This window comes from Chenopodium quinoa, unplaced genomic scaffold (assembly GCF_001683475.1).
Source record: "Chenopodium quinoa cultivar QQ74 unplaced genomic scaffold, ASM168347v1, whole genome shotgun sequence".
Taxonomy (NCBI): Eukaryota; Viridiplantae; Streptophyta; class Magnoliopsida; order Caryophyllales; family Amaranthaceae; genus Chenopodium; species Chenopodium quinoa.
The window spans coordinates 5,129,478-5,146,086 of NW_018745454.1; the positions used below are offsets into that span (position 1 = coordinate 5,129,478).

The following is a 16,609-nucleotide window of genomic DNA, read 5'->3' on the forward strand; positions in this document are numbered from 1 at the left end:
ATCAATCAACATACATAGAAAAGGTTCTTAAAAGATTTTCTTTGGATACAACACATCCATTGAGAAGCCCTATGGTTGTAAGATCACTTGAAGTAGAGAAAGATCCATTCCGACCTCGGGAAAATGATGAAGAAATTCTTGGTCCTAAAGTACCGTATCTTAGTGCAATTGGAGCACTAATGTACCTTGCAAGTCATACACGACCTGATATATCATTTTCAGTTAATTTATTAGCAAGGTTTAGTTCATGTCCAACCCGAAGGCATTGGAATGGGATTAAATATTTACTTCGTTACCTTCAAGGTACGAAGGATATGGGTTTATTTTTCCCAAAATTGTCCAAAGAAAATTTGATTGGTTTTGCAGATGCAGGTTATTTATCTGATCCTCATAATGGTCGGTCACAAACTGGATATGTGTTCACATATGGTGGTACTGCCATTTCTTGGCGTTCCATGAAACAAACCATTGCAGCTACTTCTTCCAATCATTCTGAGATTTTAGCAATTCACGAGGCTAGTCGTGAATGTGTATGGTTAAGGTCGGTAGTTCAACATATAAAAGAAGTTTGTGGTTTATCATATGGGAAAGAGGCACCAACAACTTTATATGAGGATAACGCTGCTTGTATTGCTCAACTTAAGGAAGGATACATCAAAGGCGACAGAACAAAGCACATCTTACCCAAATTTTTCTTCACTCATGATCTTCAGAAGAATGGAGATATAAATGTATTGCAGATTCGTTCAAGTGAGAATTTAGCAGACTTATTTACTAAGGCTCTTCCAACAGCAACATTCAAAAAGTTAGCTTACGGCATTGGATTGCGTCGTCTTAAAAATCTCAAGTGATGTAGTCATGAGGGGGAGTTAATGCGCGCTGCACTCTTTTTTCCTTAACCGTGGTTTTTTCCCACTGGGTTTTCCTGGTAAGGTTTTTAACGAGGCAACATATTATGCGCATTATAGTGTATTATTTTGTACGGGTTTTGTAGTAAATGTTAGTTATTGTTTTATTCAATATATAGTCATCCAAGGGGGAGTGTTATGATAATATCTAAATATGGATGACTATTATCCCATGTACAATCTAGAATATTCTAGAGTTGGGTATTTGGTCTTATCCATTGATGGAACCCTAGGTAATGTACATTATATATATCCCGTACTAGATAGAATATGAAATAGAACGTAACAATCTTCCCTCATCTCTCTTTATTTTCTATTCTATATTTAACACTTCCATAATTTATGAGGGATTTTGGCACTCTATGGTAAATACCTTTTTTGAAAAGGAAAAATTGCCGGGAATAATCCCATCTTTGGGGCGTCCGCTAAAAATAACTCCATCTTTGGATTATTTTTAAATAATCCCACCTTTATACCCAATCTGCACCCAACAAGTGACCGGTTACCTGTTAAAATGGTAAAAAAAAATAATTTGGGTTTTAAAGTACACGTGTTACCATACAATTTGTCTAAAATTTAAAATTAAAAAAAATCTGAATCAAAAAAAAAAAAAAAAGCAGTCACCCAGCCACCCCCTCCACCAGCCCTAGCCACCGCAACACTCGATCGCCGAATTGCAGCAACCATTAGATCGGTGCTCGCGTCGTCGTCGCTATTGTGGGTGGTCTGGGCGACCGAAATCGAGGCAAGGAAGAGTGACAACGGAGGCCGGAATTGTGGCGGGGGAATGTGAGGGAGGCCGAACTCGAGCCAGGGAAAGGAGAGGAAGGCCGGAATCGGGAAGGGGGAAGGGGAGAGCTGCCGGAATCAAAATGGGGAAAGGGGAGAGCTGCCGAAATCAAAATGGGGGAAGGGGAGCGGAGCCGGGATCGGGGCGGAGAAAGGGTTTTCGAGGGTTGGGGGATGGTTGGTTTTAATGGGTTTTCGTGACGGTGGTAGGGAGGTTGGTGGTTCAGGGGAGGGGGGTGTCAGCGCTAGGAGAGGCGGTCTGGGCGGTCGGCATTGTGGGGCAGGGGAGTCCGACAACAAGGCCGACAGGAACAGGCGGCGGGGAGGGTGGCTGGGGCTTGTGGGTGGTTTTTTCAATTAATCAATTAATTTTTTTTATTTTTTTTTACCAATCACAGGCCGACACGTGTCAGGTAACTTGTTATAATAATTTAGTTGACCGGTTGGGATCATTGGGAGTAGATTGGGTATAAAGATGAGATTATTTAAAAATAATCCAAAGGTGGGATTATTTTTAGAGGATGCCCCAAAGGTGAGATTATTCCCGGCAATTTTTCCTTTTGAAAATTATCCTCATAAATTATAGAAGCTGATTTTGGCAAACCTAATATTGATATTGACATACCTCTATGTAAAAGGTACATAGAAAATTGTGCTCTAATAATGAGTGTGCCTAAATTACTTTTTGGTGCGCCAAAATCACTTCCCTAAATTGTACTCGAGCTAGCCAGGGTTTCTCACCAACGTTTATCAAGGGGTAAAGTTGTCAATTCTAGTAAATACTGAAGGGTATATGCGTAAATTCCGTTGCACCATCGTTACCCTCATAAGTAACGTCGTTAGATGTCGTCTGCTTCATACCTATTGCTGGTCTATTAAACTACAATACATAAAGCTTCAACAATCATGGAGGAACACGACGGCGAAGATGTTCAACAATGGAGGAAGATCGGGGGTGAAGACGTTCAACAATGGTGGAATTCAAAGAAAACCCTAAGAAAAAGTATGGAAATAAGGAGAATGTTCAACCCCAAAGGGTGGGGTGTTTGTCATGAATAGAGGAAGATTATGGAGCTCAAAAATGGAGGAAAATTATGAGCCTCAAAAATGGAAGAAGATAGCAGGGACCAGTCACCAAATGGTGTTAGATTTGGTGAAATTACTGTGAACTTATAAAACTGTTCACAAAGTGATAGAAAATATTTTTTTAATGTGGTAGCACGTATTTCAAGACTCTTTATTTACTAACTTGCCATTTGATAAAATTTCCTTATTTATCTAGGGGAGAAACTTGGATATTCTCATTGTACTCCAATCAATATAATAAATCAAGGTTACAAATAATATATATGATATATCGACAAATAAATCTAGCCCTCTTTCAATTCTTCGTTCGCCGGCAGGCTGTTATTCTCCAGTCTAGCCAATGTTGGTGTTTGATTGACAGCCTGCTTATGCACCTCATCAACAGGTTCATAACACCAACTACAAAACATATAAAACAAGACATTGAAGAAGCATATTGCAGCAATAAGCCAATAAAAATAGTCATATCGACCTTTGTTGATGTTGCTTGAAACCCAACTTTCCTTGCCTCTTTTTGTTGTAATATCATTCACCAAGTTCAATATTACACTAGATAATAGCCCTGCAACACCCATCCCAACTCCGAAGAGGCATGTTGCTATGCTTGACATGCTCTTGGGCATTTCGGTGTAATAAAACTCGTTTTGCCCTATCGCGTTGAAGGCCTCAGCTAAGCCACTTAAGCAATTTTGGGGTACTAGCCAAAAGGCAGACATAAGGATTGCATGCCTATTGTTACTTGCCAACCCTTCACTAGTGGCTCGTTTTCTTCGTATGTTTTCCACAATTCCGGCTACAAACATTGACATGAATGCACAAAAGAGTCCGATCCCCATCCTTAACTTTACACTTAGGCTAATAGGTTTGCCATTGATCCTTGATGCCAAGGGAAGGAGTACGCGATCATAGATAGGAATCCATAGCACTATGACCATGATTTGAAACGTAATAAAAGAAGCCGCTGGAACTTCAAACTTTGAGCCTAGGTGCCTATCCATGGATAAAGCTTGGACCACACCAAATGAACTCTGGTTCGCGTGTATGGACATTAAGACCCCAGTCGACCATATGGGAAGGACTCTTATAAGAGCCTTTAGCTCTTCAACTTCCTCTACCGTGCATAAATTCCATGGGTTTTTCGCTATTCCATCAGACCCAATGTCGCGGTAGACATCTTGAATGATACAAGCTTTATTCAAGCACCTATAAAATGATATACTAGTATTAGATAGAAGCATGCTTAGTTGTTTATTCCATAGCACAAATTAAAACTCATTATATTGGCCTAACAACTAGTATGAATATTACATTGCAAGATGCTAAGATATATAAAACACTAGGTTAATTAGATACTTATGTATAGTACCTAGGTTAACATATAAAAGTTGAAACAATATTAAACAGAACTTAATTAAGCACACTTATAAGATTGAAACATACCTTAATCTATCTCTTGGGGAAGTTATTGTCGAATTTTTCTTAAGATAATAGTAATCCACATTTGATCTTGGAGGTGGCAGAGTAATTTTTCTGTTTCGAAAAGCAACAATTGCAACTCTGACAAGGCTAATAAAGAGATTACTCTTAACCTTATTCATCACATAAAGAGGAGTAGCAAGCAAGAGGCAGATGGTCGATAAGAGCATAAGAATAATTGGTATGCCGAACCCAATTTTCCAACCCAAGTGATCTTGAATGTACACTATTACTGTCATAGCAATTACTACAGAAAAGCAACCACATGCATAGTACCAGCTGAAAAAGAGTTCCAAAGTCTTTTTATTCTTGGGATTGTCTCTTCGGTCTACTTGATCAGCGCCGAAAGCTAGTGAACAAGGCCTTACTCCACCGGCACCAATTGACATGATGAGAAAGGCAAACACTAGGATGGCATATTGCCCTGATGTTGGGGATTTGCAGTCATGGGCTAAGGTGTTGCACGGCGGTGGCTTTGCATTTGGGATCATTGTTGTTAGCCAGAGTAGAGTCATCCCCTGCATCAAGAAAATTTCTTACAATTAATACATCACATATGTATAGGTACGTTATAAGGCTAAATGTTCTCCAATGTCGTTACTCTAGAATTGCAAGATTATTTCAACAATCGAGGGGTATGAAATTTGGACCAGCAGTAACCTTCTTGTCACGTTGGTTTGATACTATGTCAAATGATCACCAAGAAATTAAGCTCATAATTGAAGGCCCATGATTATATGCTCTTTCAAGTACATTAATTAAACAATAGCAATATAAATAAATAATAATAATAATAATAATAAAATTGATTGGTTTTGATTTATTGACATACTTTATATTTACCAAAAATGTTGATTCATGTGCCACAACATGTCAACATGGCCTAATTTTACATATTCATGTTTTGCAGCAGCTTTGTCCCCCAATAACATTTACAAAGTAATTCATAACCAAATATATAGCTACATTCCTCGTTTATTACTGAGGAAGCCCCAATCTATCTCAATTAGCATAATATTTTCGTAAATAAATCAACATTTATGGGATCCACATTTGATAAAAAATTGTTAATTTATTTACGAAAATGCCACTAAATAAAAGTTTTTTTTTTTGTTTTTTTTTATTTATAATGATGATAAACTTGCATTACCCCTTCATTACTTCTCTATTTCTAGCTCCTTTTGCATGGTATATGAATTCACGTAGTGCAGAAAAGATCATATCTTATGACTCTTTTAAAGTTCTGGCTGGTGGGTTATCGATATTGTCAAATAATTTGGACTGTTTTGGAAAAATGTTCTTGTTCAAATATAATTTGTTACGCATAAGTTGTACAATCACATTTTCAAGGAGTTATTAAGCTATAAACCTATGTGATGCTATCTTGGTTCGTATCGAGTTGCCATGTTGTATGTTAAGTACTCCGTAGTTAAGTTTGATGGGGCAATCAATTTTGTTAGATGTAACCTTAAAATGGTAGGGGGATCCGAGTACCTTTGAAAATAAAATTTTCTAATTTGAATAAAAATGAGCATATATATTTTTTGCCAAAATTATGCAAATAAACTACTCATAGCATAATTGTTGCCAGATAAACTTGCTTTTTTAAATACAAAGAAAGCAACTAACTTTGACTTTAGGCCTTATTTTGTAACCATTAATTGTTGGCTAGTTTAATTTACTTGACTTGTTTAAACACCTTTTGTTTTCATAAAGAAAGCAAAATGCCTGTTTTAGGTTTTTAACCAAGTGGCTAGCATTGATTTTGTTACAGTTATTACTCCATTCGTTTGTATACTTATTCTGTAAACTTTCAATGATAATAAACCTTTGTCTGTAATTATTACAATTATGTAAATTAAGACAGTATTAAACATATGAGCATTATTGGTGAGTACATTATCAATATCTAATTGTTAAAAGACCATCTGACTAATAATGTACTCACCAAGTTGAATTAAATTGATCTCATAAACTAGTTTAGATTTCCTCTTAATATTAATAGTCAAAAGATTCTAAATTGGACTAACATCATAAATAGAAGAGAATAATGGTTAAAAAAAATGTCTTTAATACCGTTCAAAAAGCAAATACCAAGAATTAAGCTTATTAAGAGTGGAAGGGAAAGGGTGATGAAATCAATAATGGAAGGGAGCAGGTGAAATCAATTGTTGACTACTCGTATTAGTTTGCTTGGTATATAAGATGACAAAAGAAAAAAGAAAAAAAAAACACTAAAATATTAAAGTAAACAGAGGGAGATTCATTGCAATATCGATAAGCTAAGAAACAATCATAAATGGCAAAATGAGACTGCATACCATATTACCATATAAGGCTTAAATGAGGATCATGTAGTAGAGGGAAACCGTCCCTCCATCTCCCACATGAATAACCTGGGTTTGATCCTCACCCCACCCATCCTGTGATAAAAGGGGTACCCTCATATCTTACCGTATATATATATATATATATGTGAAGAGAAAGAAAACAAGAAGTGTGTAATGTACAACACTACAATAGTACTGTAGTATTCCAAATTATCAAATGGAATTTTTGGTAAATGTATTTCATCCCTAATTTTTTGCCCAACTTATTCACTTTCCCAAATGAATTTGATTAACAAAAAAAAGTCATTAATTTTTATTGTATCTCTATTTTTGTTAATTTTATTTTTCAAAATGTATTTCATTATAATTTTCAGTTAGTTAAATTCCTTCTCTTTCGCAATTCAATTGAAGATGAAAACTATAATAAACGATCATTTTACTCTTAAATTTTCAACGTGATTAATCTAATTATATATAATTCTCTTTACATACCCTACTTTTTTTTTTGAACGGTGCATACACGACTTTATCCATCAAGTTCTCTTCTTTGTATTAAATTATATTTTTCTTTGTATTAAAAAAAATCTAATGGATGGGTTAGTACTTGGTTTGAATGGTTCGGCTGGTGTAATTACTTCAACGAGAGTTAAGAGAATGTAATTTCAATGTTTTATGAATTTTGATGTTTTTAAATATTATCGAACATAATAAAATATTTTTGCATACCCAATTTTTAAAAAAATTTATATAGTATATGTGAATTATGGCCCCGATTTATGTTTCTGCCTCAGGCCACCGAAATCTCAGAAACGGGCCTGAGTACAATACCAGATGTCTAAAATCTTTTAGTGATAGCTTATAGAATAAAAAAATAAAACAATTAATTAGAGAAAGATAGAGTATAAAATTAAATAAATATATAGCGAATAATATCCATGAATATAATATCTAAAATTAAATATAAGTAAAGAATTCGATATTAAATATTAATAGAATTACCAAGAGACTGAAGACGGAACCCAGAGCAATGGTAAGGAATCGACCCAGATAAGAATCAGCCACAAAAGCACCAATAAGAGGAAAAAAATTGGTAGCAGCTGACCAAAAGTATATCAAATTTTGGCCTTTCGCTAAACTCATCTTGTAATCCTTCATCAAATATACGATCATGTTTGGTAATAATCCATAACTTGCTACCTTTTCAAATGACTCGTTTGCTGTATGTGTCACAATTCCAACATTTTAAGTGTGTTAGATATTCGCGATGAGTTAATATATAGTCACGATGACAGTGTAATCCGTCTTTAATTTAAAAAAAAAAAAACATGCATGCAACAACAAGTATAAATTTACCTATGATGAATGGCATGGTAATGAAGATACTCTTTTTCCATTTGGATGGTTGTTGTTGTTGTTCTTGGTGATCATCTTGTTGCCCGTTAATGTTCCTTTCTTCATCACTTGCCCCCATTTTAGAGAGAGAGAGAGAGAGAAGGAATAAATTAAACTTAGTTGAATTTGATTGTTTGGTAAGGGAATCGATCGAGCCATATATGTAGTCATTATCAAGACCAAAAAATATATATAGTCATGAATCTCATGACAATAATTTAATAGCATAAATAATCAAACAAAGAGTACAAGGCTAATAGTGAACGTTTATGTAATTGAGTAATTCCCCTGTCTCTTATTTTTTTCGCCCTATAGTTAATATTTGAATTAAATTTTGAAAATTTTAATTTGTCCATTGATTCCCTTGAATTAATAAGAGATAATATAATCATGTGGATTCATTTCATTGTATATTTTATTAATATTAAATTTTTATTATTTTTACACGGATGAAAGTAAATAGAAATATATTCGTTTTAAAACGTGTTTTAGAGACCGTAAAAAATCAAATTAAGCAAAAATATAAGAATAGAGGGAGTATGTAATAACAAACAGTGGTGGATCTTAGACCAAATATAAAGAGTTTGCTAGTTTTAAATCTATAAATTGATTTTATGACCACTATACCATGAAGTGTTTTTATAGATTTTTTAGGCAACGCATCTTTTTTATCTAATGACCTAACAAAGATTCGTCTCTGCTTACAAGTTACGACTATAAGACTTTATATACTATGAATTGAAAGCCTCGTTTTGTTCAACTTTTTTGGGAAAAAAACAAGTTCACTTCACTTTTCATTTACAGTGGATGGACTACAATAATTTTAAGAAAAGGGAGACTTCTTTACGATGAATTCTCTACCTATAATAATTTGAGTAATGAATGATTCTAATAACATGCGTTGGTATTAAATTATAGTTTAGATGGTATTATCTTGATACCAAAATATTTATTCAGTAGAATCAACAAATGTAAAAATATTTTGTTGGTATCAATATAATTCCTTGTTGATATTTAGATGACACATCTAAACACAATTTAATACCACTGCCAATTTTTAAATGAGCTGGACCCACGAGCAAATTAAAATTATTTGAGGCGCCGACAAAATTTTATTTTCAGTAGTGCAGTTTTGTGAACTCCAATCTTTAAGAAAAAAAAAATTAAAAGAAATAAATTTCGGTAACTTTCACATTTGTTGAAAAGATATTCTTTTCATTTTGAATGTATCTCGAATGCACATGTTTAATTAAGATAATTAGAAAAGTACTCCAAAAATCTAAATAAGAATCCAACTAACACCAAGAGAATCGGTTGAAAATTTTGTTTGTGGTGCTTGTCAAATCCATATTCGGATTAAAACCGAACAGAACCGAAAATCAAACCGAATTAGATTAATTAGTCATTCGGTTTGAATTTTTTTAGAATTCGGATTGGATCGGTTTGGAAAAATTAAAAAATATGGATTACGGATTGGATTTGGTTTGGGGTTTTAAAAAATCGAAAACCGAATTACAAACCGAATTTCGACCCATTACGTTAAACCCATTTTTTTTTCAAAGTATCCAACCACTTTCACCTTTCATATATAAACTTGAAAAAAAAACCTAATTTTCAATTCTCCTTTCTTAATATCTTACTCTCTCACAAAGAATGTTGTTAACAAGAAATGATTGTAGGAATTTTTTGGGTGAAGTTCGGGTTTCGGATTTGAATCTTGTTAAAGAAGGGGACAAATTTCGGTTTGGATTGGATTCTAATATGAAAAACCGAAATAATTTGGTTTGGTTTGGATTGGATTGAATCTTAAATCGGTTTGGATTCGGATTGAGATTTCCGAAACCGAATTAATTCGGATTGGATTCGGTTTTGGCTATAATCCAAACCGCAAACCGAACTTTCACCCCTTGTCAAATCATAGAGAGGATCGAATTCACATCTTTTTGTATACGTCACCCCTAGTCAACGAAAAGCCAAGGATGTAAACGGAGTTTAATTTATAGTGTTTGTTTTTTTTTTTTAAGAAAAATTTAATTTTTAGTGTTGGTACCACCTTTTAAGACTTTAATCAATTACTTTAATCATTTAGTATTAAAAATACCTCGCTATCTTCTCTTCTTTTACTTACACTATCTCGCAAATTTTTTTTTTATTTTTTTTTATTTTTTTTAATTTTTTAATTTTTAATTTTTAATTTTTTTTTATCTTTCTCTTATGTATAACCATGTGCCACATTAATGAATTGATCGAAATTATTGTTGGTTATACTGGTTAAATAGCTACTACTTCGTAATTAATTATCATTCAATTGGTTGGTTGCTTTTATCTAGAGTTTTAGTTTAAACTATTCAACATATTGGACTATACATCTTTGTTCTTAACTCATTAGATTTTGATATATACATATTGTTTAAAACTAATGATATAAATTATTTTGATTAATGTGTAATGCTCACATCGCGTGCATAGAAAAGTTAGTAATATATAAATATATACGAAGTATAAGCTTAAATAGTTTCATAAATAAATTATTGTAATAATTCTTTAATGCTGGCAGCAGCAACATGTAGTAGTGGGCAGCTTTAGCAGCAGCAGTATTAGCTGAAGCGCCAGGAGTGGCAGCAGCAGTATTAGTTCGTTGTAGCGACAGCAGCATTAACATGCAGCAGAGCTGATGTCAAGTGCATACCTCAACCTATCCAAGGTTCATTAAAGAATGGTTGAGTCGGAGCATACAACTGAATTGAGACAAGAAAGGGAAAAAAATCAGAGACATTATTAACTCCAAATCTAGCAACATGCAGAATATCATAATGATAATGAAAAACACACACTGACTATATGCTAACAAATGCAATCATAGATACTCACAACAATAACAGAGCAATTAAATGACCCAGGAAAGGATAAAAGTAGAACAGAAAGAAAACTCTAGCATATATACCTTGTGCCATGGAAGGGAACTTAAATTCTTTAAGGAAAGGAAAGCAAACAAAATAGGTAGAATGTGTACGCTCATTAGCGAGTAAATTTAAGGCAATTAGTAAATATGTTCACCTAATTGATATCTATGCAGTACGAATTTGTTCATTTTAAAACTAGGAGGGTGAAACCCCAAAAGATTTGGTTTAGTTAGAGATTAAGAGATAGAAATTAGTTGTCAAAGAGGTTAGTTATAGCCTGAGACAAATGGCGAATACCTACTTCCACTCCACGATTTTGTGCATACAGGTAATATTTCTGCTAGCAATTAATGTGGGATCAAATTCAAAAACCACAGAGGGATCAATCAATACCTTTGGTGAACTTGGGTTTCTTGAAACTCTCTCTCAAAGACTCAGCTTCTGTTATAATAAGAGGGAGTCTCTTCCTTTGGCATCACGTGCCGCCATTATGCTCATCTATTTAGTTTCTAAAACACACAATTGAATGGTTCAGTATCCATGATCACAAATATACATGTCCTACAGCCTGTAAGCACAAGATAGCAGCGAATACTTATAGACAACCCAAACGCACCACACAACACACAACAACCTCGTCATCTGTACTTGGGCACAAACAGTCACATTGCTCCCGGTACCTAGTACTAGTCTCTTGCTCCCCCAAGCACGACCACGTTGACATCGCAACAAACACAAAATCATACATCAAATAAAACAGAAAAATCAGCCAACACCACTCACAAGTACACAACACAAGTTACAACACTCAATCAGTCAATCATGATCATCATTGTTTTCAAATGCAGCCCGGTTCAAAATATGACTCGGCCGATCTTTTAATAAAACCCGTGTTTTTTCTTTGCTACATTTAACAAATTTTAGGGAGTGTTTCGTGTTTGGTTTTTTACATTAAAATTTAAAATGGATTGATATGTAATCTCATACTAGACAGGTATAGATTTAACAAATTTTCTAGTACTGTTGGAATTAGACAGTATTAAATGTAGAGCAGCTTAAAAAATGATAGGTTCAGTGTTGAATTTTGGACAACCTAAATTTTTATTCTTAGTTAAAATTTAGCTCTATCCAAATGACCAAGATAGCGGGTTTGAACACGCTGTGGATTTTTTGCCTGAAATACTCTAGTGGATTTGTCTACGAATTTAATGGGCAAACCTTTTTAGCCAAGGCTAGGCCTGCCTATGATCAGCTCTACTTGGTAACATGCATACAAGTAGCAATAGCAAAAAAATAAATAAATAAATTATTTTGACTCTATAGGGTTATCCAACGCCTCGGAGCGTTCGTTAGCTAATTTAATGCATTTTTAATTTTTTTTTTTTTTTTGGGAAAGGTAAATTAGTTGACCATGTATTAAATTAGCTAATTTAATGCATTTTTAATTATTATTATCAATGTTATTTTATAGATTACAAAAAATTTTGCTCTTATCTAACGTCCGGGGCGTCCGTTAGCAGGATCGTAATTAAAATAATTTTTGACAAGAGGGGACATTAACTTAATTATATAGTACGGGGTATGTAGTTGCAAAGCACGAAAATACATACTACCTCTGGTCCAAATTACTCACAACTTTGGAATATTTTATATCTCACAAATAATACCCCAAAGTTGGGAGTAATTTGGACCGGAGGTAGTATTAGTATTTGACTCAAAATGTTATACAAATTCATATAGCATATGTATGGTCATGCTCTAATACGGAGTATATTCAAACGGCCGGTGTAAACCATAAAAATTTAACACCATTAATTATATGAGGAGTTGAACAATTTTGGTCCAATCTTAGTACGAATTATAAATCCTTGACAAACTAACTTTTAATTTGTCAATAATCTACATTTGACTGAATATTATCTATACATATACATATTATATACTATCAACTTGAAGATGTTGAACTAATTAACTAATTAGGTGAATTTAGAAGGAAATTAAAATCTAAGTCATGGTTTGAACTTGAAGTAGTATTGTTGGTAGATTGTAGTGGTGTAGACTGATTTAGATGATCAAGTCCAAGTTCATTTTCCAAGTATACTAACCACCACCAACTTCCATCACCTTGCTTTACATTTTCATTCTTGTTGTCATTCTCATATATTATTGGTGTGTCAACATCTTTGAATTGGACTTCATTATTGTCTCCATGTAACAAGTCCCATAAGTCCAAGTTTGGCTCGTAAGGAATTTCAAATAGCTCGTCTAGTGAATTATTATTTTCGATGTTCTTGCCCACACACGCGCTTGTTTCATCCTTATTAGGGTGCTCCACATTTTCGATCATTTGATGGTCCGATGAACATGAGGCTTGTGAGTTTGAAGAGGTAGATGATGAGCTTGAATACTCTATCGTGTCGTTGTTTGTGATTGTTTGTTGAGTGAGGACTTGTTTATAGCAATGTTGGTTGTCGCTTCCATCAATAGTAATTTCATTAGGAGTATTTGTTGAGGATGATGCGTTACATGATATAGGAGAATCATTGCTAGAACGTTTCTCTTTGAGGCGTTTCTTTAAGTGAGTGTTCCATACATTTTTTATTTCATTGTCAGTTCTTCCCGGGAAATGTGATGCTATCTTCGACCATCTGAATAATATAAACATTAATGATCATTTAGAAATTATATTATTAGCATTTAAATCTCACCAAAAATGGTTCAAATTATGCATAGGTTTGAACAATTACTTGTTTCCCAGCGCTTCATGTAACTTGATTATGATTTCCTCTTCTTGGGGAGTGAAATCACCGCGTTTTAGATCTGGTCGAAGGTAATTAACCCATCTTAAACGACAACTTTTGCCACATCGTGCTAATCCTAAAAAAACAAACATAGGATGATCATCATTTATGGCATATTATTATAATTAATAAGACAAGCAAGGAAACTAGTTAACTTAAATGAGATGATAACAACATTGATGTGATTAGGTTTAAATTAACTCATACTCTTTATTTTATGCTTATGATGTCATTAATTGAATGATTAATTAATTAATTAGTATGTGGAAGAGTTATTTTCTATATTAGTTTGGGTGGGGAAATCACTCAACAACCTTGATAAAGACCGTAGGGTTGGAATGTTTTACTCCACTTAAAATGCCTTGCTTCGTAAATTTCTTTGACTTCGTTTACCTATAAAAGTTTTTGGTCCCTTTGAAGACAATCATTTTATTGGTTGGTTAAGTTCTTTGACTAAGTGACCAAGCAACTTATCATCAACCCACCACCATAAATTAATTATCATAAGGCCGGTTCTCACGTGTAAAATATAATAAATTTTGATCACTAATTAGTGCTATATGAATAACATATGTATGAATAAGTATGATATTTATTTCACTGTTCGATTTCTCTCTACTTCATTTGTACTCGTGTAATACCCTTGTTACTCAGATTAAAAGTAAACCATATGAGTAAAAAGCTAAAAAAATCTACATGTATATATACTTGTGTGTTTATAGTCAAATTCTTTCTTCCTTCATTTATTTAAATTTTAATAATGGTTCAATAGTGTCTTTCTATACTATTCATAAATCTTACTTTGGTCATAATCATATAATTATACATTTAGATATTAGTAATATTATGTAACAAATAACAAGGTATTGGATTTATCACAATATATATATTTAATATATCATTAATTATTTTTTTTCTTATAAATAAATAAAGATATTTCAAAATGAAACAATGATAGTCATAATACAGAAAAAAGGATGTATAAAACTAATTAGAAAATACAATCTTGATCGAAAATATATACCTTGTTAATTCAAAATAGACAAATCACATTGTCATAGTTTGTAGACAAATTCAACTTTCATAAAAGTCTATTGCACTGTTTGGAGTATTTATTATGATCATGATTCATGTCATCACATAAGCAATTTAGTACGGAGTAGTAAAATCATTAAAATAGATAAGTCCATATAAGCTTAATTGATGTATGTTTTGCTTTTTATATCAATTATAGCTTTTTGAATTACGATATAACTGAGATACACTACTAGCTAACTAAAGGAAAACTAATTCTATATTATCATGCGGCAATGTACGTGCATTAAGTAAAAAAGTCAATAAAAGCAACAATTTAAAACACACGATATAATGGTTGGTACTGTATTATAATCTAAGATTCTATATGGTAAACTTAATCATTCTAAAGATCTTAATTAGCATTACGAGACTGCATAATTCCAAAAATGGTGAAAACAATTCTTAAGATTTGATGAATCTAAGACAATATTTAACTTATGATGATGTTTAGTAATCATAAACCTAATAACTTTTTCGCACGCACCAAATATGTATATATAAATATATAAACTTAGCAACTTTTCACTAAATGTTCAGATCATATTGTGATATCTTTTTCCCCCTAGCTATTGCATCCTTTAGTAATTATCCACCTGTAAAAATTACGCATTTTGTAATATACTAAGTGCTAAACTGTTTGTCTTTTGAATAAGACGATCATATGATACTGCAAGTGTAACAAAGCAACTACAATCACGTAGATATGCTATTTTATGCCTTAAAAACTATTAAACCAACTCATAAATAATTTCAATAAAAAGAGAATAATGATTGAGAAGAAAAACCTGCAAGTTTAGGAAGAGCTCGCCAATTATTATGACCATGTTTCTGAATGAAGGAGATGAGCTTAAAATCCTCAGCTTGAGACCACGGTCCCTTTTTTACACCCGCTTTGTCACAACACGGCTTTCTTCCTTTACCCATATCAAATTCTTAATTAAATTTAATTTGTTTCCTAATTAACAATTCTAACTAATTAATATCCAAAAATTATTTAAAAAGAGTATTATATATATTTTATTTTTACAATTGTTGAAAGAGTGGATTTTTTGGATTTAGTAGGAAGTTATGAGAATAATGATAAAGCAAGTATTTATAGGGGAAGAGGAGTGAGAGAAGATGATGAAATTACATGCATTTGCTTACGCTAACGTAGTAGTAATATTATTCACTCTTACCAAACTTTTTGGACTTTACTTTCCTCAAAAATAAATAAATAAATAAATAAATAATAAAAAAAAAACCTTTTTGGACTTACTAACTTTTCCTTTGAATTTATGCTATTTTAACTTTTTATTATTTAATTAGAGGGTAAATAATAGTCCTAATTAATTAGACTATTGATGATCAATTATTTGATTAATTAATTATTAGTATGTATACGTAATGATTTTCTTAATTGAAACTCTTTTTTCAGATTTACAGGTGAGTTTACTACTTAATCATCTGCAAGTTGTTCATACGTCATGCTTATCTAAATTGATGTGTGTGCTGATGTAAATGAAGATGATAATAAATTTACACAGATAATTACAGTAATAGTAGGTTTTAATTTTAATAACCAAAGGATTTTGCCATTTTGATTGTTGTGGCCTATAGCTTAAGGAGTAATGGGTACGGATCATATATATGTTTCTCCCGTTTTAATATAATTGCACTTTTTTTTTTTGGTTTAGATATCAACAAGAAGAAGTGATGAGAATCAATTTCAGGAAATCAATCTCAAGATCACCTGAAACATTTTTAAATAATACATTCTTTAAGGGGAAGGACAATATTGCCTTTTATCATAATGTACTTCGTACATATCATGACGCTTAAAATTATATAATTTTTTTTTTAGATAA

At 32.7% G+C, this 16,609-nt stretch overlaps 2 protein-coding genes across 2 annotated transcripts; both read right to left on the reverse strand.

Moving 5' to 3' along the window:
* Positions 1 to 2,937: 2,937 nt before the first annotated feature.
* Positions 2,938 to 8,182, reverse strand: LOC110714312 (protein NRT1/ PTR FAMILY 1.2-like). The gene is made up of 4 exons (XM_021892816.1): positions 7,943 to 8,182; positions 7,589 to 7,806; positions 4,224 to 4,777; positions 2,938 to 3,986 (listed from the first exon to the last, which is right to left on the reverse strand). The coding sequence occupies exons 1-4, from the start codon at positions 8,058 to 8,060 to the stop codon at positions 3,068 to 3,070; spliced, it is 1,809 nt and encodes a 602-aa protein (XP_021748508.1). The 5' UTR covers positions 8,061 to 8,182; the 3' UTR covers positions 2,938 to 3,067.
* A 4,473-nt stretch (positions 8,183 to 12,655) lies between these two features.
* LOC110714269 (transcription factor MYB13-like) lies at positions 12,656 to 15,981 on the reverse strand. The gene is made up of 3 exons (XM_021892769.1): positions 15,548 to 15,981; positions 13,632 to 13,761; positions 12,656 to 13,532 (listed from the first exon to the last, which is right to left on the reverse strand). Exons 1-3 carry the CDS (start codon positions 15,684 to 15,686, stop codon positions 12,857 to 12,859), a joined length of 945 nt encoding a protein of 314 aa, XP_021748461.1. The 5' UTR covers positions 15,687 to 15,981; the 3' UTR covers positions 12,656 to 12,856.
* Between the last annotated feature and the right edge of the window lie 628 nt (positions 15,982 to 16,609).